The 25,024-nt window shown below is 42.9% G+C and overlaps 1 protein-coding gene across 1 annotated transcript; it reads right to left on the bottom strand.

Moving 5' to 3' along the window:
- Positions 1–1,230: 1,230 nt before the first annotated feature.
- Positions 1,231–13,506, bottom strand: LOC142993061 (semaphorin-5B-like). Its single transcript, XM_076143669.1, has 21 exons — positions 13,329–13,506; positions 11,712–11,811; positions 11,473–11,518; positions 11,142–11,204; positions 10,912–11,010; positions 10,583–10,796; positions 10,200–10,485; positions 9,973–10,108; positions 9,434–9,641; positions 9,131–9,338; positions 8,364–8,481; positions 7,865–8,049; positions 7,637–7,780; positions 7,407–7,554; positions 7,092–7,317; positions 6,696–6,911; positions 6,374–6,544; positions 4,914–5,063; positions 4,759–4,794; positions 4,408–4,619; positions 1,231–4,294 (listed from the first exon to the last, which is right to left on the bottom strand). The coding sequence occupies exons 1-21, from the start codon at positions 13,471–13,473 to the stop codon at positions 4,133–4,135; spliced, it is 3,273 nt and encodes a 1,090-aa protein (XP_075999784.1). The 5' UTR covers positions 13,474–13,506; the 3' UTR covers positions 1,231–4,132.
- Between the last annotated feature and the right edge of the window lie 11,518 nt (positions 13,507–25,024).

Raw genomic sequence — 25,024 nt, 5'->3', positions numbered from 1 at the left:
TCTGAGTCTCCCAGTTGTCCCTGTGTGTGGAAGCTTCCTCTGCTTCCCCCTTGGCTGATAGAGCAGGTGCATGTAGAGCCTGGAAACCTCTTAGTCATGAATCCTTTTAGACATCATGACGGAAACAAACATCATGGTTCACTAGCACAGATTCCACCCCATAAACACAGTATAAATATTCTGCATCCTCTAAGTTATGTTTAATATTTATGAACTCTTGGTAAAAATGTAGATAAACAAATATAGAACACCAGCCCATGTATAAGAGGGTCGTCTGGGTTCGTCGCTCAGTGATGATGATGATGTCATCGATTAAACTCTCAAAACATATTACACTCACATACGGGGTCGACATTGGATGACCTGGCTGGATTTAATTGAAGTAAAATTGCATTTTAATAAGACTCAAAGGAGTGAATTTGAATGATGGAGGCTTATTCATCCATTTTCTGTTCTTGCCAATGCTTGCATCATAAAAATCCTTTGTACTGTAAGTTCAGATTTATCCAATGATCCATCAATGGTCTTTTATTGACACAAAAAGTTAAATTTAAGTGTTTGAGGGGCACTTTTTGTGTAAATCAATGTTGTACTTCTAAAGTTAAAGGCACTTGCTTCTTGCACGGCCCTTCCATCGTATATCCAGGGCATGTTAGCGTCTGCACGCTAAAGATTCCAGTCTGTCTTTCTCCAGGTACCATTACTCGAATTATTCATCAGTTACCTGCCCAGATGAAAAGAAAATAGAACCATAACTGCTAGCAAAAGGGTAAAAATGCTCCTACAGGTCGTGCTGACCGACCTGTATACCTGCAGCCTCTCTAGCCACGTCAATTATTAAAGACACATGGAGGCACTAAAACCCGAGAATCCTGAGATCTCTGACTTTGTGCTTTAAACTTTAAACAACTTGTTTGGTGATGTATTCTTGCTGTCAACATCCAAGAATATTTGATGTAAAGATTTTTAAAGCTCCTTCCTGAAAAGCCTGCTCTGTTCACCCACCCACAGACTGTGGAACATGGCCGCCAGCACATCACTCGCTCTCTACCCTTGTACCTGGTGGCTCTGTCTGTCTAAACACAAACTCCTTTATCTTCCTGGGAGGGAGAAATAAAATAACATGTCAATTTCAGATTTAAGTTTGACACGTAAGAGACATTCACACCAGACTGATTCACTCCCCTCTACCATCACCACAGTCATGCTTCATTTTTTGGCACCAAAATTTGATTTATTTATGTTTTTTACAGTGTAATATACAAAAATATATAGTAGCAAAAGTTCACAGTGTCAAAAAGGAAATCTTTAGTCAAATTTACATCATCAATAATAGCACGTGTGTTTAGGGGGCAAACAAATCCATTCTGATCTGATCCAACAACTCGAGATATTACAGTATCTTGTACTGTGTTTTTGACGAGGCAGCGGTCCTAGGTTTCAATGCAAACAAGGAACAGAAAGAAAACGAGTGTATTTACCATATTTGCCAAATACACACGCAAAACGTACTTGTGAAGTGGATGTTTCATTAAATTTACTTGTACAGTATGTGAGCACCCAAACATGAACAAACACACAACAATGTGTTTCATGCTACATAAAACTGCAAACGGTGATAAATGGCTGCATTCATTGCTTGGTCTTAGTATTTACAGTAGTACAATTTACAATTTAGAACCAGACAATATGCAATATACATTTTACAGCAGAGTATCTTAAACATTACTGATACTGACACAGAATGAATATAAAGGCAATATTAAAGGTTTTATTTTAGTTTACTTGTTGCTGTAATGTACTACTTTTGGTTGTTACAAATCACAGGTGAGTGTGTAACGCACAAACACATAATGGCAGCACAAACTTTATTGAAACAAGAGGATTCTTCTGTACATAATTTTTTGCTGTAGCGGAGCGACGAAGCAGCTTCTGAGAAAGAGCCTGAACTGATGTTGGTTTCCATCATTTTGAGTTTTCTCCGCTAACAATTTTTGGTCAATTGTCACAAAATCTCACATGTACAATGTCTGGACCAAGCTGGACAAAACTTCTTCCTTTGTTTTTGAATGTTTCTTACATGTTGCTATAATTGACTGCATGGGTTGAGTGGGCGGGGTCCATTCTTCAAAAAGTGTCTCATGAATGAGTTATGCTGTGTTCCATTTACCTTGGAAGTTGGAGCTGGAAATGACCTCATAACCGAGGCATTCCACTACAACAAGTCGGAAAACCAAGACAGACTCCTCTGGGAAAACCCTTGTTTTATGAACAAAACTTGCAAATACTCTGTCAATAAGATTACACATTTTTATGGTAAGATTTAGGGTCAGAAGTAGGATTATGTAGCCTAAACTAACAACTATACAGCCATATTTGTAAAGAACTGTGACAGTATGACAATATGGTGTCACATGATAGCGATAGACCAGTGACCAATGTTGTCAAATCTCATGTGGGATTAGGATACTAATATGTTTCCCCAACAGCAGATGAAATGGTGACAAAACCAAGCTGTCTGATGGCCCCACAGTGGTCACCCCACTAGTCCTGTGATATCTGGACCAGCCAGAGGGAGGGAGGGAGGGAGGGAGGGAGGTGTCAGAAGAGGCTGATCTCGCCTTAAACAAGACTAGACTTGGTGAAATTGAGAAAGTGAATGTGGCAAAAAGGTGTTGTTGAAGTTGTTGTTGTAGCAGCCAGCTGTTTCTGAACTGTTGCCCTTAATGAGGGATTGTAGAACACTGCACTAACATACCAAGAATAGAAGTGACAAAAATAAACACCTTTCTGTTAGGTGGAAATACAAACACAATTGTGAACATCTGCTGACAGAAAGGTCAACATCATTAACAATGTACATAGTGAGTCTTATCAAAAATGTTCTCCTCATTATGGTTTTCCATCTTCTGGTCTGCTGAGCATGAGAAAGCAGCAAATCTCATTTCATTTCACCCCAGTCAACAGTGGGGATTCTTCACGCAACACATTCTGTATGTTTTTTTTGTTGTTTTGATTTTCGGAAACTATCCAAGTGCAAAGTATCCAAGCTGTCTCCAGTGTTATCAGGTTTCCATCCATTTCCCACCACTTATCCATGTGTTGGTCACAGAGGCAGCCTGCTAATCAATGTAGCCCAGATGTTCCTCTCCCTGACTACGTTCTCCAGCTCTTCCTGTATAATCCCTCCTGTAGGGAAACGTCCATGAGCTTCTACTCAAAGCTCCTCTCCCTATCCCTATGGGGTGAGGGAAAGTTTAATAAAGTAAAAATTTTTTCTGTTGAAGTTTTCAATAGTAGTAGTTGAGTTTCTTCAGGTACAAATGAAAATGAACTCATGTCTGCAGCCCTTGAGGTCTGGGCCTGGCTCTCATGCCCCTCTCAGTACCCCAGGGTGGCAGCAATGGAGAGGAAAGGTACACAGAAGTGCGCTGGAGGCTGTTTCATGTTCATGTTTTCAGTGATGTACTAGATGCTCATAAGCACCTTGTGGGTATCTTCACATGCTGCAGAACCTCATCGTTTCAAAAGGGCACGTAATGTACTAACTGCAAAATTAAAAAGGTGAACTGACAATGCAAATAATGCAATAAAATGCTTAATAAGTTACATCACGTATGTATGTCATCGTCTCATGTCTAATAAAAGTCTAAATGTCTTTAAAAAAATGTCTTAATTAAACACATAAAGTTTTTGGTAGGTTTTCATCCGAATGGTCAATGCAGCAGTTATTACTGAATGCAAACTATCACTCTTGAAGCCCTGAGAACAAAACAAACAAAACTTTATCTCAAAAATGTGACTCTTTTGATTGCAAATTTCAAGTTTGTTACACCTCTGATCACTATGGAGCAAAGTCACAAGGTGAGAATTTGCTAAACACGATTCTCAGCTGATTGAACTCTTTAAGGAGTATTGCATTTAGAGTCAGATGAGAAGATCTACACAAAACTGCTCGACTACTTCTATTAAAAGGGATGAATAAACTTGACTATGTTGAAAGGGTTAATCTACCAAAAACGCGTATCCTTCAAAAGCGTTTAACACTTCTAGGCAGTGGTGGGGTGTATGTGTGTGTATGTGTGTGTGTGTGTGTGTTTGTGTGTGTGGAGGGTCGCTGTGTCCCTTCCTCTCAGCTGTGCATGTAATTCCTGCAGGGAGAGTCGGGATGGAAGTCGTACTTGCTCAGGCTTGGAGGGTAGTAGGTGGTGGCGTACATGTTGCTGGAGGGCATGGGGGAGGTGAAGTGGTTACACATCTCATCATTCACGTGGAGATTGTTCTTGTTTAGTGTCTGCAGAGGGCGGTGGGAAGAAAAGGGAGAAAGGAGTATAGAGGTGTTACAAGAATGCCAAAATGTGACAACAAGTGAATGAATTGCAAAGAATAAACATTGAACCAGTCCACCTTAAACTCCATGGGTGTGTACTTTTCATTCTTTGGCGTGGTGTTGCCCTGCTTGTTGTAGGTGAGGTGGTTGGGCGTGCTGGGGTGGATGACGGACGACTCGGCAGACGGTCTGTTCAGATGGTGGCAGTAGGTGTAAGCCAGTGCTGACAGCAGTGCGGCTACGAAGAAACTGGCTGAGCCCACAGCTACCAACTGGAACAAAGTAAAGGCTGTGGACGGGACACAGAGGACACAAAGGACACAGAGGACACATAGTAAGAGACAGCTGGGGGACAAGCGCCTCGGTTAGACGTCCTGTTCATTTCTTGAACCAAAGCAAATACACAGAGCTCAACTGTTTTCACTTACTTGCACAGTTCTGGTCCTCCTGTCCGGGTAAAATGACTGAGAGAGACAAAGAGAGAGAGACGGAGAAATGAAATCACGTTTTTGTGTGTTAAGCTTATTTTTTATTTGTTTGTTTTCAGAGTACTAGTTCGACAGGCTTTGTATCACGCACGTACCTGGTACCTCATGAGGCTGACACGGTCTGGACTGGGTTACGTTGCCCTGAGAAACACCAGCCTCAGCCTCCTGCTCCTTATCACACCGTCGAGTGCGATGCTGCAGACCCTCGTCATCACAATCCCCCCAATCTGTCCACTCAGCCCAACCTGAAGACACCAGAAACAAGAAAGCGTCTGGACGTTGATGATATGTTGAAATTTGCCAGATGTGTATTTGTGTTGAGTTATCCCTCGTATGTAAAGTCATATGTTATATGTTTCGACATTATCTGAAACAACTGCAGCACTGATCAACATTATTTAAATTTCTCTGACGCAGCATTGCTTTTCATCCTGGAATCTGATTTATTTCCTTCCCCCCAGTGTTTGAACACAGAACCTCATTTACATTTTAATAAAACTGAATGGGAATATGATTGAAAAGGAAGAGAAAAAAACCCACATTGCAGATTAAGTTGGGTTTACTTTGGCATCAGAAAAGCTTTTTTATGTTTCCTATTTGCACATAGAATACGCAAACCTGAATGGAAATGCCACAAGAAAAGTCTGAAACACTTTTTCACTGAGTTAGGAAAAAAAACGAGGGATGATGACATGGAATTTTAAAATAAATGACCACTGTGTGTGTGACAGTGAATGTAAAATTATTGATGTAATTCAAAGTCAGCAATTTGTTGTTTGTTTGTGTGGAGTCACCACGAGCATTGTTCCTTATTGCGTCACTGTCTGCAAGAAGCTGCAACATGACAGACATGATGAGCTTCCCTTTACCTTTCACAGGCAGCAGTTCCCTGTCAGGCTGGCTTTAGCAGTAACCATAAGCAAATGTCTGAGGTCAAGAAAGAGAGAATGAACAAATTTGCATCTGCCTTCCTCAGCCTCCCTCAGGGGAAAGAGAGCCAGTGGCGTGATCAGTCTAAGAAAATATGCCACACAACAAGCTGCGACACAGATATTTGCGGCCCGGACGGTAATTTGCGTCATGCTTTGTAAATCTGGCCCTAGGTGTCCGTGGGCCCCTGCTGTCAGGCAGACAAACAAAAGCTCCTTCCTTTCTGTCAGATGTAATTACAGCCATCCAGCGTGGATCAAATTCATGTGCAAATTAGCATTTTATGGCCTGCAGATGATTTCAGCAATGTGGATCAGAAGCAGGAAAAATAATTGCAATGTTTTCCATTTAAATGTCAAAAGAAAGGGCTCAATCTGTGATCGCAGCTAAATTACAGGCTGTGTCAAACATTAAAGCCCAGACCTGAGTTTTTTTCTATAAAGCTTCAACCAGGAGAAGCAATTACAAAGAACTGAGATTAATTTTCATACAGGAGGACATTTATTTGTACAACAACCTTTTCATATCAGACAGACAGAACATGATGACCTGCTCTTTCTCAACATCTGACGTGTGTTCTGTAGCCACATTCTGATTTTTGGGCTGATTTTGTATAAACTGTTACCTTCACAGGTGTGTGTGTTACAGAGGGCCTCCTCAGTGTGCAGGCCGATGCAGATGTTGCCACCGTTGGCAGGGGGAGGGCGGCTGCATGTCCGAGTCCGCTGGTAGTGTCCGCCCCCGCAGCTGGCTGAGCACTGAGACCAGGATGACCAGCACGACCAGGCCCCGTTCACTGACAACAAACAAGTCGTTTAAGAAGATTAGCATATGAAAATTAAATATATATGTACGATTATCTTAATAAATAAACATTCTTATCGGGCCCATGAGCCAAAATATGAGTTACAGAAACCGACTGTGATCCAATAAACTCCATGTCTTACCCGGACAGGGTTGGGGGTTGCAGTCCTGATACTCCACTGGGGATCCTTGGCAGGCATTGAGGGTGGTCCTGCCCTCTGCCATTGAGCAGCTACGCTTCCTGGTTCGGAAACCTGTGGAACACTCCTGAGAACAGCTGGACCATGTTTCCCAGGATCCCCAACGGGCAGCTTGCGGTTGGGTTCGGACACTGGTTTTCACCAAGTCTTCCACCAGAGCTGGAAAACACAGATAGAACATTTGACGTTCTTTATCAGAATCAAAATAATAGTGTTGCTTGAAAAATGTTAATGATGAAACTATTCGTATTCAGCTTTACTTGAGCTTTACAGATGAGTGAAGGGATGTTGACTGATTTCTCTTAAACATAAATATAAATAGTATATCACAGCTCTCACATTCAGTCTGGCAGGCTCCTGAGCCATCGTTGGGGCAGAGCCTGGTCTCCACCTTCTTCTTGCCGAGTTGGAGCTGCTGGGGCTGGGGCAGCTGTGCCCGGCAGGTGTAGCGGAATCTCTGTTCTTGCCGTGAGCCGTCTTGACTGACGTTGACGGGCATCCAGGGTGTCCAAGGGGTGTTGCGACGTACTTCAGGGCAAGCTTCCAGATTACAGGCCTTATACTCCTGGAAAACAGAATGATGGAAATGCTTTTCTGCCTGTTTACCCTTTTGAACACCTTAGCCTAATACTTTTAATTAGTGTACTTAATTACCGTGGCACAGCCGGCACAGGTGTTTCCATTCTCACATGTTCTGATTCGGGAGTGGACCCCCCCTCCACATTCAGCATTGCAGCGAGCCCAGGGGCCCCATGTTGTCCACAAAGCTAGCAGGGGACATGGGCTTTTCTCATTACATAACCTGGAAATACAGAGAAACGTGCACATTTTATAAATGAATGACCTGCTGGTGACCTGCTGTTGACTCTCTGGGTGACGCTCACCTCTCTTCTCGACCCTGTCCAACACAGATTCGGCCACCGTGGCGAGGTGAAGGGTTGTTGCAGGATCGCTGCCTCACCTCAAACCCGATGCCGCAACTGCTGCTGCACTGGCCCCATGAAGACCAAGGGGTCCAGCCTCCGTTCCTGAGGGGCAAGAGGAGAGAGGTAAATATTAGCATGGGCGACACATGCAAGTGGCAGTTAGCATAGTGTTAAAGGATAATGTACCTGGAACAGTTTGCCACCTGGATGGTCGGACCTTTACATTCGGCTCCACCACACTGGGCCACTGGGCCGTCACACGAGCGGGACCGGCACAAACAGCTGCTGATAGAGCCTTCCCCATCGTCATGGTTACAGGGCTGCCATGGTGCCCAGGGGCTAAAACCACCATCCTGTGTCAGGTTCCTCAACTCCACAAGAGATTTGAGAGAACTTAAATTCCCGGACGAATACATATGAAGAAGTCAAAATTACAAATTTACTGAAATTGGTCTGTAACAGCTTGGTGAGACGAAAAGAGTCTAAATTGCAGCTGTCATACAAAAATGGGTCCAATCAGCTGTGGCAGCCACTTTGTCTCCTCTATTACCAGGAAATGGATTTCCGATAACAGTTTTTAAAGTACTCATAGAACTGATGAACAGGCCACAAAAGTTTGTCTCTACAATCTCCTGTGCTCAACACTTTTCTTAATATTTCCTCTGTGTTTGTTTGTGTGTCTTACTGGGCACTCAGTGATGTTCTGGGACCACTGGTTCATGTTGGAGCTCCCCTCGATGGTGGTGCAGCGCTTCTGTTTGTGATCCCAGCCACAGTAGGGGTCCCGAGCCTCCAGGCACTGTCTAAAATACCCCGACACACAGCAGAGGGTTCATTCATGCAATCATCTTCCATTAAATGAGTCACACAGTAACAAGCAACAAAACTTTCAATGAAAGCCTGACCAATAGAGGGCATCAATATGGAATCTATAAGCAAAGATTTTGGCCTGATAATAACACAGAAAACTCATTGGAATTCATCTTGTGTAAACCACAGAAAGCTTCATCATGATCTGGCCAAAGGTGGAGATATTTTGCTCTGAACCAAAGTGTTGGCTGTCACCGTCCTCAGGCTCTGCCATGAGCAAAAAAGAAAATTGGTTTTATTTCTCTCAGCAGGACTGAAATTGTGAAAGTTGTGGATCATTGTGAAGATTTTCAGAAAAATACACTGCTTTGGGGTCAGAGCGTAGCAGCAGAGGAAGACATATATGATCGATAAGTGTCCATGAAGGTCACGTGACCCAGAGTATGAACGACTCTCAGAAGACAAACGCTAGTCTAGAAGAAACTACTTGGATGATACTAAATAGGGAGCCCAGCTGCTTAAACTATAAAAATCTGCACAAAAAACATTGTGATGAAGGTGATTCCTTCAATGAAATCACAAGTCCTGATTTGAATAAGATAAATGCAGTGACAGTCCTATGAGCTATTTTGTGGATCATACCGTTCTGTAGAGTAGCTGGAGCAGCGTGCTAATGGGATCTTCAGGATCCTGTTTTCGAGTCCCACAAACAACGATCTATCACTGTGGAGGATTTGCAGGCTTTTGATTGGTCCACGTTCCCCATCAGGTAGGATCCTGAGCTCCTCCAGATAGCAGCCTTGAAGGCTTTTATTGGTTGTTGAAAGAGCCTTGAGTATGGTTCCATAATCTGCATGAAGACAACCACCAGGAAAGGATTTGGATCAACAAAACCTGGTACATGTTCATAACTTCAATTGAACACAATTTAGGCCAGTTGCTCACCAGTGCCAATGTACATGACGTGGTAGAGTGTATCTCGACCCTGAACGATGTCCACAACCAGCTTGGAGAAGCGCAGGCTGTCTTGAGTGAGCAGGGGGTTGACGGTTACTGGCTGGACCACGTCGTTCATCAGGAAAAGCCTCTGGGCGTCCTGCAGGCTGCGCTCCGTCAGGTTCTCCCCGGGGCCGCCTTCCTCCAGGGTGCCACACTGATCACCCGGGAGGGAATGATCAGCATTAAAATGAATATTATTCTCCTCTTTAATAGCATTCTTCAGGTTCTTCAGTTCTATCAATTAAAATCACTCAGCAAAATGTCTTAAATTATGCTATTGAAAAAAATAGGCTAGAACGTCTTCAATACAGAATTCACTCATCATAATTTTAATTGCTGTCTGAAAGTTCTGTCACAGAGGGTCCGTGTTGACAAAATCATCCTGCTTACTGCTGTTATATGTAATCATGTGTGGAACAAGATGTGTGACGTGTGCTGATAATGCAGGTGACCCATCGTCAGAAAATGTGAGCTTTGAGAGTTACCTGAAAATTTGATATGGGGTTTGGGATGGCGAGCCAGGCTGTCCGAGGGTTCTCTTGGTAGCGGAAGGGTCCATTGAAGGACTGAGTGATGGAGCTCAGATTGAAGGCGCATACGGCAGAAGCTGATATGCTGTTCCTGAAGATGGAATTAACCTTGGATAAAGAAGCACTACTACCACAAAGGCAACATGCACTATTGGAAGTTAAGTATGGTAACAACAACTCACACGTTAGTGGTGAAGATGCCATAGATCAGGTCCTGCTCGGGCAGATAGAACGTGCTCTGCAGCTCGTTGTAGTAAAAAGGGATTTCTCCAGAGCGGGAGCAGTTGAGTCGGGCCTTCATGAAGGTGGTCCATGTATCTTCCAAAAGGAAACGTCCGCCCATGTCATTCTTACAGACCCGAGCCACCCGGGAGAACACCATCTTCCCACAGTCATTTTCAACAGCCGTTTCCCTCATGAAGAAGTAGGTGAAGCGGCCGATTTCATACACCGACACGAAATTAGGTTCTGGGGAAACACAAGAGGAATGAAATGATCAGAGGCATGTGTGAAGGAGAGTTTAAAGGGTGCTTGAATTGACCAATCTGTCCCTCTGTCTTTTTACCATTTAACCATTTGGAGTTGTACTGGGCAGTGCGCAGTGGTGGCATGTTCCCCAAGCTCCTGTAGATCACAGGGTCACGTCCTGAGAAATCGATAACTGTGGCGGCATACAACTCGCCCTTCTCCGTTACCATGGCGGTAGAGTTGTGGCGTGGGTCATAGGGGCATCGGGCCACACCATTCACCGTGTCCACCACCCTGCTGAGATTACCAATCTAAACAGAAAGAGAAAGAAAGAGAAAGAAATGTGACTGAATTGACTGTATCGATTCTGTTTTGGGTCTGCGTAGGGATTTCTATTCATTCAATCTAATCTTCTGTTATACTGACCTGTCTGGTTACGCAGATGGGGGTAAAGGCATTGGTCCCGCATGTGAAGAGTCTCTTCCCGCTGATCAGCAGAACCCTGATGTAGTTCTGACACTCTCCCTGTGGAGAACCAAAACACAACTGCTCAGTCTGGTTGTTTTTTGGCTCAGAAGGAATTATTCACAATTTTACAACTGAAATGCTGCTTTCTGGAGACCTCTACTACAGGATACTGCGGTAGCACTTAGTACCTCAGACTTCCCTTTGCTCTGACAGGAGCGCCTGGTATCTTCATCAGGTGCCCATTCTGTCACCTGGAAAAACAAACATACACTTTTGGGAATAACAACAAAGAGGAAATGCTGTAATTTATGTAGCTGCAATCCAAACAAGACATAATTATTAAAGCAGCACTGTGTAACTTCTTCATATTTCCTTTACTGCTACGCTAAATGAAACACATCTCAGACATGTAGTGAATGCATAGAAATTAAATTAAGGATGTTGAGGATGATGATGGTTCCATCCAGTATGAAAACAAATCATTCGATAAATGTTAGTGTGAACATCACCGAGACTTACCTGTATGAGGGAGGTGTCGTTCAAACTCAGTCTGAATAGGAAGTTTCTGGAAAAAGATTTTTTTATGTTAAACCTGACAAATAAAACACATTATATAAATAGATTTTACACCTGAGGATGGAATTGGTCTTGTAGCTTTTTGAACAGATCAAAACTCAACATTTCATCAACAGCAGCTTTCATAATGGTTCTGTATTTCAGCTCTATGGTCGGGCAGGATAAGTGTACTTATTGGTCACCTTGCCCCTACAAGGAGTTGACCTCTGGTCAAATCCAAGGCCAGCTGGGAGTAGTCCTTGACTCCTGGATGGGAAAACTGTGACATCCAAGGCCTCAGTACTGAAGGGAGGGAGGACAGACAAAAGAAGAGGGTGAAAAGAGTAGAATGAGGTGAAGGAGAGGAAGAGGGAAGAGGAAAGTCACAGTCAACGTGAACGAGGAAGAGGAGGATGAGAAAGAGAAGGCAGAGGAGGAGGAGATGGGGGAAGTGGAAAAGCAGGATGATGAGGAAAAATGCAAAAAAAAATGGCATGATCAAGTGTTATTGTGGGAATCCTTCTGAACCAAATGGTGTCTGGCTCACAGCTCCATTTCTGTCATTTCTGCAGTCTCTGACAGCTACACGGCCATCATAATTCTGGCTGTAACCTCATTTGTTGCAGTGACTATAAATTATGCTGATTCAAGGCATCAATCTGCTGAACAAAGTCATGGCGCATGAGCTATGTGTATGTGATTAATCAAGGTTGACGTTTGGGTGTGTGTGACAAGCCAAACTTGATTTTATGTGTTGAGTGTATTGTTCGTAAAATTGAATGTGCACAGATATTTAGCAGTGTGTATGTGTGTGGGTGTGGGTGTGTGTGTGTGTGTGTGTGTGTGTGTGTGTGTGTATCTGTGACACACATTACAGACAGCAGCCTCCCATTGCATCATAATATTTGTGCCCATCGCCAGTTTCAGTCTCTTGTGTCTCCTGTAAAAGAAGCAGAGCCTAATGCTGCGTTCAAATGCTGTTTGAAATTGGAAAATACCAATTTTACTGGCTGTCTTGCCTGTAGTTTTAATAATGTTTAATTTAGTTAGTTGGTTAAGTGATTGTGTGTCTATATTGTAGTAAAAGTATTTCCTTTGTTCTTAAGTAAAGTTTGAATCATTTGAAAAGAAGCTAAATTCTCACCTAAAATTTTCATTTTGAAAGGTTAAGGACAAGACATTTTTTGGGGGAAATAAAATGAAAAACTCCTTCCTGCTTGGTCTCCACAATAATCAGCTTTGAATGTTTGTAGCACTGTGAATTTTAAGACAAAGTCAGCAGTGGATAGTGAATACAAATCCTGCCTTAAACGACACATTTCCAGTGGGAGGTTTTCCACCCAAATTGGTTTTGTGCACTATGACAGGCAGTGAAAGCTATGGACCGTGGACACTTACACACATACACAAACACTGATCCCAATGCACAGGAGCAGAACTGGAACGATGAAAGACAACTGAAAGCTTTCCAGCAGCAAGTGGTTTAGCAGCCAATGTTCTCCTAATTCCTTGCCCTCTGACCTCCCCAGTTAACTGCTGGGAATTGGAGGAATTTGGCAATCATTTGGCAAACAAACCCTTCCAAACATGAAAACAGATGGCGGGACTCTGAGGAGCCAGGCAATGTTTTCCATTTTTAGGAGGCATAAAGACATTTTCAGCTGGATGTTGTGATAATAAACTCTATATGTGCATTCTGGGAGTTCATTCTAGGGACCATTTATGCAAATTTTTTTCAAACATATTTTGACATGTACACATTTGTCTGTGGCTGAATGGATGCCACATGAAGAAGAAGTCAGTGATCTTCACCAACTAACCTTGGTAGATGGTCACAGGATGCTCCTTCCTGTTGCAATCAGTAGGTTTCACATACGGCTGCTGGGAGAGACAGACGGATAGACTGATGATGAGGACAAGGCCACAGGGGGACAGAGCCCATGCCCCCCACCCAGACGTAACCATAGTTACAACCACATCCAGTCTTCTATCACGTCCTCAGGTAACACCTGTTAAAGCAGAAGTGATATTTTTCAATCAAACGTACACAGCCACAGAGCAAAATGTCCCTCAGCGAGACAGAACACATCGAAAGAGAAGTGACGAGAAAAATAGAGTGAAAGACAGAGACACAACCGATGAAAACAATTTGGCCAATTGCTTCCCTTTCAGCTTCAAAGCGCCACACTGCTGCTGGAGTCTTCAAACTACATGACTGGTCTTAAAGGGAGAGAATTTCACAAAATACATCTGAAATACATGTTATGGTTTTGGTAAGTAAGGAGTAGGGATTAGTAAGTAAGGATTTTGGAGATATTTTGTACTTTTATAATATTTAGACCTGCACAGCCCTCCTTGCGGTCTGCCTAAAGAAGTCTTGCCGCTCTCTCTCAGTCCACTCTGTCTGTCTCCGCAGAGCGTCCAGCCCCTCAGTGTCAGCAGGACTCGGTCATGGCTAATTCAAGTCAATGGGCCAGAGCCGTCAGCCCTATTTAATGCAGACCCTCAGTGCCCTTTATGGCCGAGGAGCTCCATTCACAGACAGTCTCGGTTGCAGGCCAAAGGGGAAATGCGGGGGGTAATAAAGATAATAACAAAGTGTCTGAACTTTGAGCCACATTGAGGGTCTCAAAAATCTACATGTATCTACAATTCCACTCATGTACGGATGACTGCCACTTGGATCACAGGGGTCATAGTAACAGAGCTAATTGTTAGAGGAGAAAGAAGGTTTTGTGATGTTAAAATTCATTTCAGTGTGTGTTTGGATCGCAGATATAAGATATTCTTTTTACAGTTTTCATGTTCAGAATGCATATCAGAGATATGACAACATTATTGGGTCACATGGTCGTGGTGCAAATGCAGCATTGGAAATGGCTGAGACAGCAAACTGGGAACATTTCCTCAGCTGTGCCAAACAACACAACGGTGAGGCCAACAGGTAGAACACAGCTGACAAGATTTTCTCACCACTTTGTGTCTGCTAATGTGAGGACAACCGGGTCAACGCAGAATGGTGCCAAGTTTACTGTTACAGCACATACAGTTTTTTACATGCACATATGGTGTAGGTATTGGTATTAAGATGTGATTCTATTCCCAGAGAAAGACAGGAGGGATCACCCTGCACTTTCTTCCTACAAATCAGGATTCAGTGGCATTTTATGAAGTCTAAATGCAATCAGTGTCATTTTAAAACCTGTAACAAATGTATTTATGCATGTTTTTGGACAATCACAAATACTTGGATCTCCTGTTTAAACCCAGCAACATTATTGCTTCCTTATAATATTCAGTCAGAATAGTGAGAAACATATAAGTCATAACTTATTGAGAAAAATGACTTCTCAGTGATAAAACCCAAAGGTAGACATTTTTAAAAAATGCAGACGTGAATGACATGGTCCTGTAATCAAATATTTAGTATAAATATTATAGTATAAAGTATTATAAATCAAGAGTATAAATCATTTTTGGAGTATAAATGTTTTTTTGCTATTTAGCATAATTACAACCTGAATGTTTGGTGCTCTCCATTTTCAAGCGAGAGATCTGTTAATCAGCTATCAGAATCAAATCACTTTTTCAAATGACTTGAGACATTTTGTCCATTCCTACATTTCTGCAGCTTCATATTGTTTTGTAGTAACCACAAGACAATTTTCCCCGCAGCTGCTGTGGGAACTAAACAACGGAGGCAGAAAATGTCTGTGTGTCTGTCACTCCCAAAGCGGACTGAATGTGTGTGGAGGCAGGCGGGTTTTCAACCTGCTGGGCTGACATTGCTGCTTAATGAAGCGATGTATGCAGCGCCTCCACCACTGGCCTCACTATTATGACACAGCCGCGCTCCGCAGGTCCTCTGAGGTCCAAATTGTTTTTTATCTGGATGAAAATTGGCTTTGACTGACAGAGAAGTAGAGTCTTAACATATTTCAGAGCCACAAGGGTGTTTCAGAAACCTTGTTCATTCATTTAATTTACTTTCCATATAGCTGCTTAGACTGAAACCAGTAATGTGATTGGAAATACAGAGTCTGCAATTCATGTGACCTGAACGTGTTTGGACTGCTGGGAGGAAAACAAACTCAGGCTTTCAAATCTAGTGACGGATAAACAAAATACATTTAAATTTGGACCATCTGTCAGTCAAAGCTAATGGACCTCATTCATCAGTATTTGCACATTTTTTTCTTTCATTTTAAGACATACCGGCAAAATATGAAAAGGACCTGACACCCAATTTCATTGTAACTTGTTGCCAAATCCCACCTGATCTCAAAAGGATTCCAAGCTTCCAGTCATTGAACGATTATCTAAAGGAAACCGCCCAAAAACTTCATAAAAGGCTGCACATTTAAGGGGGCTGTGAAAAGAATCGAGCGGGCGCAGGCGGAGAATGGATGCCACACAAAGAGAGGAGAGGAGGGAAAAAAAGCTGGAGGTTAGAATCATTGTTCCTGCGTAAGGTTGATGAATGAGGCCCGATAATAGCAGCTGAGTTCATGTTTTGTTTTCCACAGACTTATCTCCCTCGCTAGGCCTGCCTGTCAGACCCCTGTGAGGGTAAAACTAACACATTGGTCACGTGTGCGCCAGGCTGTTTCTCACTCAAAGAAAACAGACTGTGTGTGTGTGTACCTGCAGAAAAAGAGTTTCCAGTGTGCTCAGAGATTTCTAGAGACCTGAGTGGAGACAAAAAGGACCCCTATTTTGCCAGTTAACCATCATAAACTGTGTCCATCCACTCGGCTAGTACAGAGTATTACACATAAACCCGACCTTGTAAACAGAAAGTATAAATAACTGGAAAAATCTTTGTCTGTTGTTAGGCTTTTATGTCGCACAGCAGCAACCCAGGCTATGCAATATGTTCTTGTTAGGTTGTCTTAGTTTGTTTGCTATTAACTTTAAAAAGCTGCTGTTTCAATCATAGGGGCTTGTTAACTTAGTGCCGTCGGTGCATTTCTGGATGATTTGAAGCCATTTGAAGAAATTATACAGAAATTACATCGACAAATGCGGCCCATTATCTTTTGGTAGACAAATGTTCTTTCATTTTATAGCATAAATGTACAAACCACAACTGTGCAGTACAAAGAATGAAGAATAATACAAACAAAAAACTCCACAACCTAAACAATACACACACACACTCACACACACACACACACACACACACACACACACACACACACACACCCATTGCTGCCCTATAAGCACCTGTCCAAATATCTTTTCAAACTACTCCTGTTTTTGAGGGGGTCCTAAAATATAATGACTACAAACCAACAACAGAGTAACAAATAATAAAAACAAAATAAATGGGACAAAAGAATTCTGTGTAGAATAAATTCCTCGATGTGCCAATGGATCAGATCCGCATCGAAACGTAACCTCTTTAGATTTGGGGTACACACAGCACTGGAGTCATGACTGGATCAACCAATTTATGGTTACAGTGTAAATGCCTTAATTGGAATGAACTGTGGCCGTCAGGGAGTCTGTTAGCCATCACTGCTAACACTGTAAGGGAGCGTTGCGAGATCTCCTCAATCATCGGCAGCTCGACAAAAACAGCCCAACGCTCAGACAAACACTGGCCCTCTCCTCCTTTGAAACCTGCGTCCATACATGGAGTCCTGACCTGTCCTTTGTCTTAACTGTGACATTTATTACCAGCTCCAGTTTGAATTCTTCAAACAAAGTGTATATGATTCCTCTGCAGAGGAGAGACTAGACTAACCTTACTAACTAACCCCTCTCTCTCTCTTTCTCTCTCTCTCTCTCAGCCAGTATTGTAATCATGAGTGCTGATTAACTACTGAGTTTGTTTATTGTCAAATGTTGTGGTCCAGTGAACAATCTTTGTATATATGCACCATATAAGCATAGTTTCTATTAACAAGAAAATGTAAGCCAAAAGTGGTGATTACTTTATTCCTGTGAAGCCTTTAAATTTCATTTTAGAAACTTTCCATTCAAGCACTTTGGCTTTCAATTCAGTAGAACCGTAGCAGGAGAACATTTCAGTGTTTTCCACAATCAAATGGATGGCCCCCCCACGGTGTGTGTCACTTGCTACAATGAATGGATGCAGGGAAGAGGCTGCAGAGCAAAGATGATCCCTCTTTGTGGTGCTGCAAAACCCAGGTTGCACAGCTTGAATACACTGGGTGCTATTTCTGTATCGAAGGATGAGTAAAATCCCTTCAGTCATTTTTACAAACAGTGTACAAAGACCTTCAAAATGCTGAATACCACTTACATGAAGGATTACACAGACAACCAAGAGAACATGCTGTGACACTGAGTGAACATGCTGAGTGAGTGCCAATATAGTCCAGACAATTCCTGTTTGGGGAGGTGATATACAGGGAAATTAATCACAAGTAATTATTTCTACATTCAGAAGTGCTGTAATTGGTCCCCGCTTAGCATCAAAATCAGAGTCCAGTGCCTCACCCTTGCATATCTCCTTCATGTCAACACTCTCTCCTGCCAAGGACCTGGACCGCCTCCAACTATCGTAAAAAGAATTAGTGAATACCCTTACTTACCTCCCCACCCCCAAAACCTGAGATTCCTAAACCCAGATTTCCTCCTTGAACACAAAGAGCTTCCAAAAACTACAGCTGCCACCAAAAGCAGACCCAAACAAACTTTCATCTCTGCTAGTCTTCTGCACTAATGGTTGCACAGAGGCATCCATTCGACAACAACCATCCACTCACCTATAAAACGTGCTACTATTAATCAGCAGTTCAGTCAGTTGATGGAAATGTGTTGGTTTGAACAAACGGACACTGAGGGGGCATCCAGAGTCTCTCCATCAAAATATTCAGGGAGGACCATTTCCGAGGTAGTGTTCTCAGCTCCTTCCTACGGGGGTGAATGGCCTCTCTGTGCAACCGGCCAACTATCTGCCAATGGCGGCTCTCTTTTACAAGTGAATAGACTGAGTTTAGCCACAGTTAAAAAGACACACTAACGTGCCATGGCTGCGCCACAATGCTCGCTCGGGTAATTTGCCAAACCTAATGATGCCGGTTTGGCCCCGGCAAGAGGAGGTAGAGATGGAGAATCCTAAAGAGGCTCACAGCTGCACTGATCCCTCTCTTCTCTATGTCTTCTCTATCTCCTTTTCCTCTTATCATGAAATCCATGCTTTCTGCATCCTTCCCTAAATGACACAGTTACATCATAAAATAAGCAATGGTACATTCTGCTCCTTGTAACCTGCTTCAGGCAATAAATAAATAATTTTATTCTGCTCTCTGAGATTTGTCAATCGTGGCATTCAATGGTGGATTATTTTCTAACAATGACCCCGATAGTTGATACCAGATTTCTGATAGCAGAGTGTGTTGAAGTGCTACAAATGACAAAGGTTTAAATATGTGTTATACTGCTTTTGTTCATTTATGTAAAGACATAAAACAGCAAGTTGACCCTCTCTCTGTATAGGAGCCAGTAGAAGTGGGACTCTTTTCACAGTGCTGAGCGCCACTAAACAACTTTCTGCTGGATATATTGGTTTGTTTTTACCAATTTGCAACCACTTTTCTACATTTATGCCAGAGATTGGATTTACAGTCACAGACAGCCTGACTCTGGCTGACCCAGTGAGTCTGCAGTGGGTCCTGCTGAGACAATTTTGGGAGATTCATTGTTTGAAACATTTGGAGTAACATTGTGAGGAAAGGCTGCATTTATTCAGAAATTGACCCTTAAATTGAACTTGTGTTTGTTCACTAGGTAACTCTAAATTTAGAGCAGAGTAACAGCAATTGGACTATTCTTCACAGTGGGAACTTGCGATTTGCAGTAACTGAAATATTTTATTCTGTTTCTTTCTTAAATTGTCGTATAATAAGCAGGATAATGCATTAATATATTATTCCTACCAGCTTCAGATGGCAGCCCCCAGTGTTGGGCAAGAGATTTTAATTTTATCAGCTGTAGTTAAGAGTTCACATTAAGGTTATGGTTCATTTTATTTATTTGTTAGGTTAAGGATTAGGGTTACTTTGGGCACCTTAGGGTAATTTGTACCTTCATTAATAAATATTAGAACATTTGTAAAACACAAAAAGATATAAAACACTGAGATAAATCCATATTAATTTACTCCAAGCTACAAACCTTGATTCTAGTGGTGATCTAGTGGTCTAGTGGGGATATAGCAGCAATCATCCAACCTGCAATGAGTGTTTTAATCCTCCTCCACATTAAAATATAATTAACTGACTGCCTGTATAATTACACTTTCATTTGCATTCTCTGTGGCACTTTGCGTTCCTCGATTTCAGAAACCTTTACTGTGCATGCGAGTTGTCAAATCCAAACCGTGTCAACATATCTATCAGATCTGATTTAGGCAATAAAATCAGACTTGGGCATCAATGAACCCTAACAGACTCAAATGGTCTAACAAGTGGACTATAAAACTAGGGCCAGTCATACAGAGACATACACAATTCAATCTCTAACAAAAATATTACATATTTGCTTGGTTTTTTTCAGGGCATGAAATGTGACCATGTGGATTTAAGTAAAAAACATCTGAGCATTCAAAGCTTCAACCTTCCAAGAACTGACTATACGCTCTACTTAAAAAGGCAGACAAGGGCTCCTCAACACTGTCTGAACATACATCCGAGCAACATGTGGCTCCTGTTCGCCAAAAGGCCAATTATCCTCCTTTTTGCAACATTCAGACATAATTTCAGAATCCAGACTGAGGCTATTGATCCATCTTGAGGAAGCCTTTTCTTCTCCTGCCCAATCCCCATGCCTCAGACAGAACAAAGAGAATATCCAACACACAATACCTGAACCGCCCGCCCCCTGATGGTGATAGATGCCTGTCCATGTATGCAGAGATGGAGTGACAGAGTGAAAGGAGGAAGAAAATGGAGGAGGGAGGGGTTGAGGGTCACAGCACAGCTCATTAAAGCAAAAATGAGCCTGCAGACAGGAAACAGGCAGACAGACAGAAAGTAAGCCAGACAGACACAAAGACACAAAAGAATAATTAATTACACTGAGATAGCCACATGGGATTCACGCACCGACCCACACACACGCACACACACACACACACACACACACACACACACACACACACACACACACACACACACACACACACACAAACCTAACACACACTAAATACACAGAAGAATAAACTTACTAGTTTGCCATCACCAAACTGATTCCAGATGAGCGGCACCGATTCTAATGTTCTCATGGAGAAAGAGGCACAGAGAGAGAAAAGCTTGTTACACACTGACACACTGGCACGCTGACCAGTGTGTGCAGGCAGTGCGAGTGGGGGGGCTAAAGGGGTGTGTGTGATGGGGGAGAGTGGGTGGGGGAAGCAGGCTGCAGGAGCATTCCTATTTGTGCTGAACAAACAGTTAACTTTCTGAACGGAGAGGGGAGTGTCTGCACTGCACATGTGTGTGTGCATGTGTGCACTTGCGTGAGTGTGTGTGTGTCAAATTACGGTTTCAAAGTGGTGCTGTCGTAACGGAAGGTTTGGTTTAGTTAAGTGTCAGGTTGGGATGACGTGTAGACATCATCATCATCATCATCATCTGTTTCTGTCTGTTTTATCATCAGTCAATCAATCAATTAATCAATCAATCAATAATTAGTAGGGTGACCATCCTGCCCGTGAACTAAGGTTTAATAACAATAATGTTTTATGGAATAATTTGACAGACTTGTACTTCATTCTTAATGATGGCACAAGAAGCCAGATGGAATGATCCATCTAGAATAAAGGGGGTGACAATGAGCCTGGCGTCCCTTGTTAGTGGACCACAGCTACAGTACTGTCAGCTGTACTGTCAGTAATGTGTAAATGAATCAGGAGACAAAGTCAACATTGAACTGTTAGCCCAAGCAAACATGACTTAAACAGAGAGCTGACCTCCACTGGGACCTGTGCAGGAAGCAGAGAAGGTGGAAATGTTTCCCTGTTGTTTGTACTTCTACTACATGTCAGCTGGGATTGGCACATACTGTATCTTTGATCTCCTCAGATTTGACCTCTCGATTGTCTCCTTTATGTTTCTTGTGTTTCTTTTGTCTGACAGTAATCCGTAAACCATGGCGCGTCTGAATAGAAGGAAACGAATGAATATGAATCAGAATGGCCAACAGATGGATTTGCCAGCCAGAATTCATGAAGTCTGTGGCCATAAATGAGCTAAGATGTAAATATGTGAATATGTTCTTTGAAACTGAATGTGTTTGTTCAGTAACATTTCAGAACTGTGTCCATACATACTGGATTTTAATAATGTATCATGATTTGACACAACTTGACTGTGGTCCTCAGTCACTCCTGAGGTGTCCTGACTCTCACTTAAATTACGAAATTGCAACAACACAGCATATAGACAATCAGTCAGTTGCTCACAGAGTGTAAAAGCAGGAAGTGGGTGCCAGTCAGAGAAGGAAAGGAGAGGCGAGTGTTGGGGGGTGGAGGGGGGGTGACCTCCCTCTCAGCTGCACGTTAACAGCAATTAATGGCGCCTATAAATCATATGTGGTGAAAGGAGACGGGATCGTTTAGCCTCCTGTGTGCCCGGCGGAGTACAAGAGACAAGTAACACTTCCCGGCCTCATCCCTAACCTTTACAGAGCAGGACATTCATTGCCCCCCCCCGGCCCCCCCACCCCCCCACCCCACCGCCACCCAGCTCCAGCTCCCCCTCTGGAAAGGATGGATGGCCTGTTCCTGTGCAAACTTCAGGATGACCTCCTCCGGGTCTGTTTTTACAGGCCTCCTGTCACCGCTCGGCCTGAGAGATTACAGGAGCGTTTAGGCACCGGGGGAGAACTCGGACAAAACCCAACCGGGGCAAAGTGAAAGACGGCTGAGAAACCAAAACGCCGTCCGCTACAGCAGCAAACATGATTTGAACTTTCAGCATTTTTGTCCTCAAGGGGTTTATCTCTGCCAGGAAGACTCGTACCGTGCCAAAAGTGATTGTTGTTTGATGGCTTTCTGGTTTAACTGCTTTGCTTTGAAAATGCATAAAAAAAACCCATCATGGAGATATTTTAGAAATGTCAGATGGGATGATTATGCAGCAGAATTGATGCTTTTTTAATCCCACACAAAGGTTCAGTGAGGATCTGAGCCGTCAGTGTTCATCGTGCTGGAGGACGACCTTGATGTGTGAGCGTCTTTTGGCGGGCTGAAGCTTTTATGTGCCTCTCTGCCTGCCAGCTCTTCAGCTTCCAAATCGACTCCATAATTCAAAATCACAACAACAAACAGACGAGAAAGGAGTAGGACTGGTAACATAACGTTTCCATGGAAATCGCTTTAATCCTCACAAACTTTTTTAGTCAAGTCACAATTTTTCTGCTTATTTACTTGAGAATAAAACCGCAAAACTCTTTAACCTTTATGTAGTTTGAAGTAGTGTGAGAGTTGCTTGGCTACAGCTTAACTACTTTACATAATTGGCAACTTGTAGCTTTAAAGTAGCTTCCCCCAAAACTGATATCCTGTATGTTCCCTTTAATCCCCAGTGAATTTAATTAATCCACGACAAGAGGATCTACACTGGTTTACCTACGACTCTTGACCGCCCCAAACCCACGTCACAAACCTTCAATAGCTGCCTTGTCTGCTATGAAACAGGCCTGTGTGCCGCAGAGAAATATTGACTTTTAACACTTCAAACATTCAACCTGCTCCGTTTTTTAACAAGCCTGGCTGTGTGAGTTTCGGAAAAACGTCACAGAAGCACAGGTTTATCGTTCACACACACACACACACACACACACACACAAGTAGAAACACTGGGGGCCACTTGCATTTTAGAGGTTTGCAGCAGGGATCCAGTAAGCAAAGTGATTTTTCATGGGAAAGGTCATCAAGAGTTAAAGCAACAGTTGGAGATTCGGGAGAGTCGCTCAGTATCAATGTGATCTCTGTGTGTCCATTACAGATACACACCATGTGTTTAGCTTAGACTGGAAGCAGGTGGAAACATCTTCACTGACAACACCTTATGTTTCCTTAGATAACAGCAGGATCCTATTGCCTCCCTGGCTTAATACTCTAAGTACTGCATAGATGTAAACATTCCAGTCACATTCAGTCCACCATCCACTTCCTGTTGTTCTCTGCCAGATTGTCCACACATACTGCTCAAGAAACTGTGACCTCACCTGGTTTGACTTTTCCAATTAATGAGAACTGTGCTCAATGGTTGTGATTGAAAGGTTGCTGGTGTAAATCCGGTCTGTTGCGCACCAAAATACTCCAGTGGAGAAGTTCAGTTATGGACGGCAGGAGGCTGCGGTTAACTTGACTTGTGCTAGAAAAACATAACAAGGTTCTACCGGCCTTTCCTGACTAAATACAGGTAAAGCACAAACACACACACATACACACAGGGAAGCCAAAGTGAATGCTGGGCTATGAGAGCGAGCGGGAAGCACTTTCACGACCAGCCGCCTGTCCATCAATTCCACGGCAACACACTCTCCTCTTTCTCCACTCATCCATCTCTCTCCGCTTTTCCACTTGGCCCTGACCTCATACGGAGCAGTGGGGGGGGTGCAGGGTGGAGGAGGACGGAGGGCTTGAGGTTTGCGGGCAACACATTCCGGAATCCAGTTTAATGATTTAATGCCACTTCCATTTAGAGGTGTTATATATTATAGCAGCCTGAGGTACTGTAGCAATAAGTCTTTATGTAAAGTGGAAGACTCGGCAGTTCTGTTTCCATACTCCTGTGTGGGTTGATTTGAACGTCATATTTTAAAATGTGGCGGAAACTAAAATAATGATTCTATTTTCTACTTTTCATATTTCTGTCATTTTCTCCCTGCTGAGGAATGTCAGCGCTGGCACTGTTGCTATCCACTCACTGTGCGGTTTGAGGAAGCGACAGTACAGGAATCTGCACTCAAAGCCTCTTGTGATTCCTGTTTTTGTCACGGATAATTTACTGGCTTTAAAATATTCATAATCTCATAATGATGAATTGTTATTGCACTCCTGCAAGCAGTGCCTCCTTGGACACACACACACACACACACACACACACACACACACACACATACACACACACACACACACACACACACACACACACACACACACACACACACACACACACACACAAAAAGCACTCATCTTCCATTCTCTACGCCAATATCCAGCATGGCCCTGCATATTAAACTCCTGCTATGGTCCGGGGCCCCCCATGGTGGTTTTGTCATTTATAGACAGATTTTGGTGGAATTAAAAATAAAACAACTGAAATAAACAATTTGTTTACTTGAAAGCGGTCTACTTCAATCGCAGTCTTTTCCAGGGTGGCATTTTAAAGTCTGCTTTGGGCCCCTAACATACTAGGTCCGGCCCTGCAAATCTTTCAAAATGTGAGGGTTTCCTCATTATTTCCTCATTTAGCAACAGTATACTGGTATGAAATTTGTATTCTAATGTTCATTATTCATGGCAAGTCGGTGC

Source organism: Genypterus blacodes, unplaced genomic scaffold, assembly GCF_046128005.1.
Source record: "Genypterus blacodes isolate CSIRO-AG114 ecotype Tasmania unplaced genomic scaffold, CSIRO-AGI_Gbla_v1 ptg000027l_1, whole genome shotgun sequence".
Taxonomy (NCBI): domain Eukaryota; kingdom Metazoa; phylum Chordata; class Actinopteri; order Ophidiiformes; family Ophidiidae; genus Genypterus; species Genypterus blacodes.
The sequence above is the reverse complement of the archived record's forward strand: the minus strand, read 5'-3'. Positions and strand labels throughout refer to the sequence as shown.

What these genes read in the sequence shown, in the direction of transcription:
- LOC142993061 (XM_076143669.1), bottom strand. Translation starts at nt 13,473, where the DNA reads ATGGTTACGTCTGGGTGGGGGGCATGGGCTCTGTCCCCCTGTGGCCTT. An exon ending in TCCAGCTACTCTACAGAACG is followed by an intron (nt 8,482 to 9,130) that starts GTATGATCCACA and finishes GGGGTATTTTAG; the next exon opens with ACAGTGCCTGGAGGCTCGGG. An exon ending in GGAGGACCAGAACTGTGCAA is followed by an intron (nt 4,620 to 4,758) that starts GTAAGTGAAAAC and finishes TCCCGTCCACAG; the next exon opens with CCTTTACTTTGTTCCAGTTG.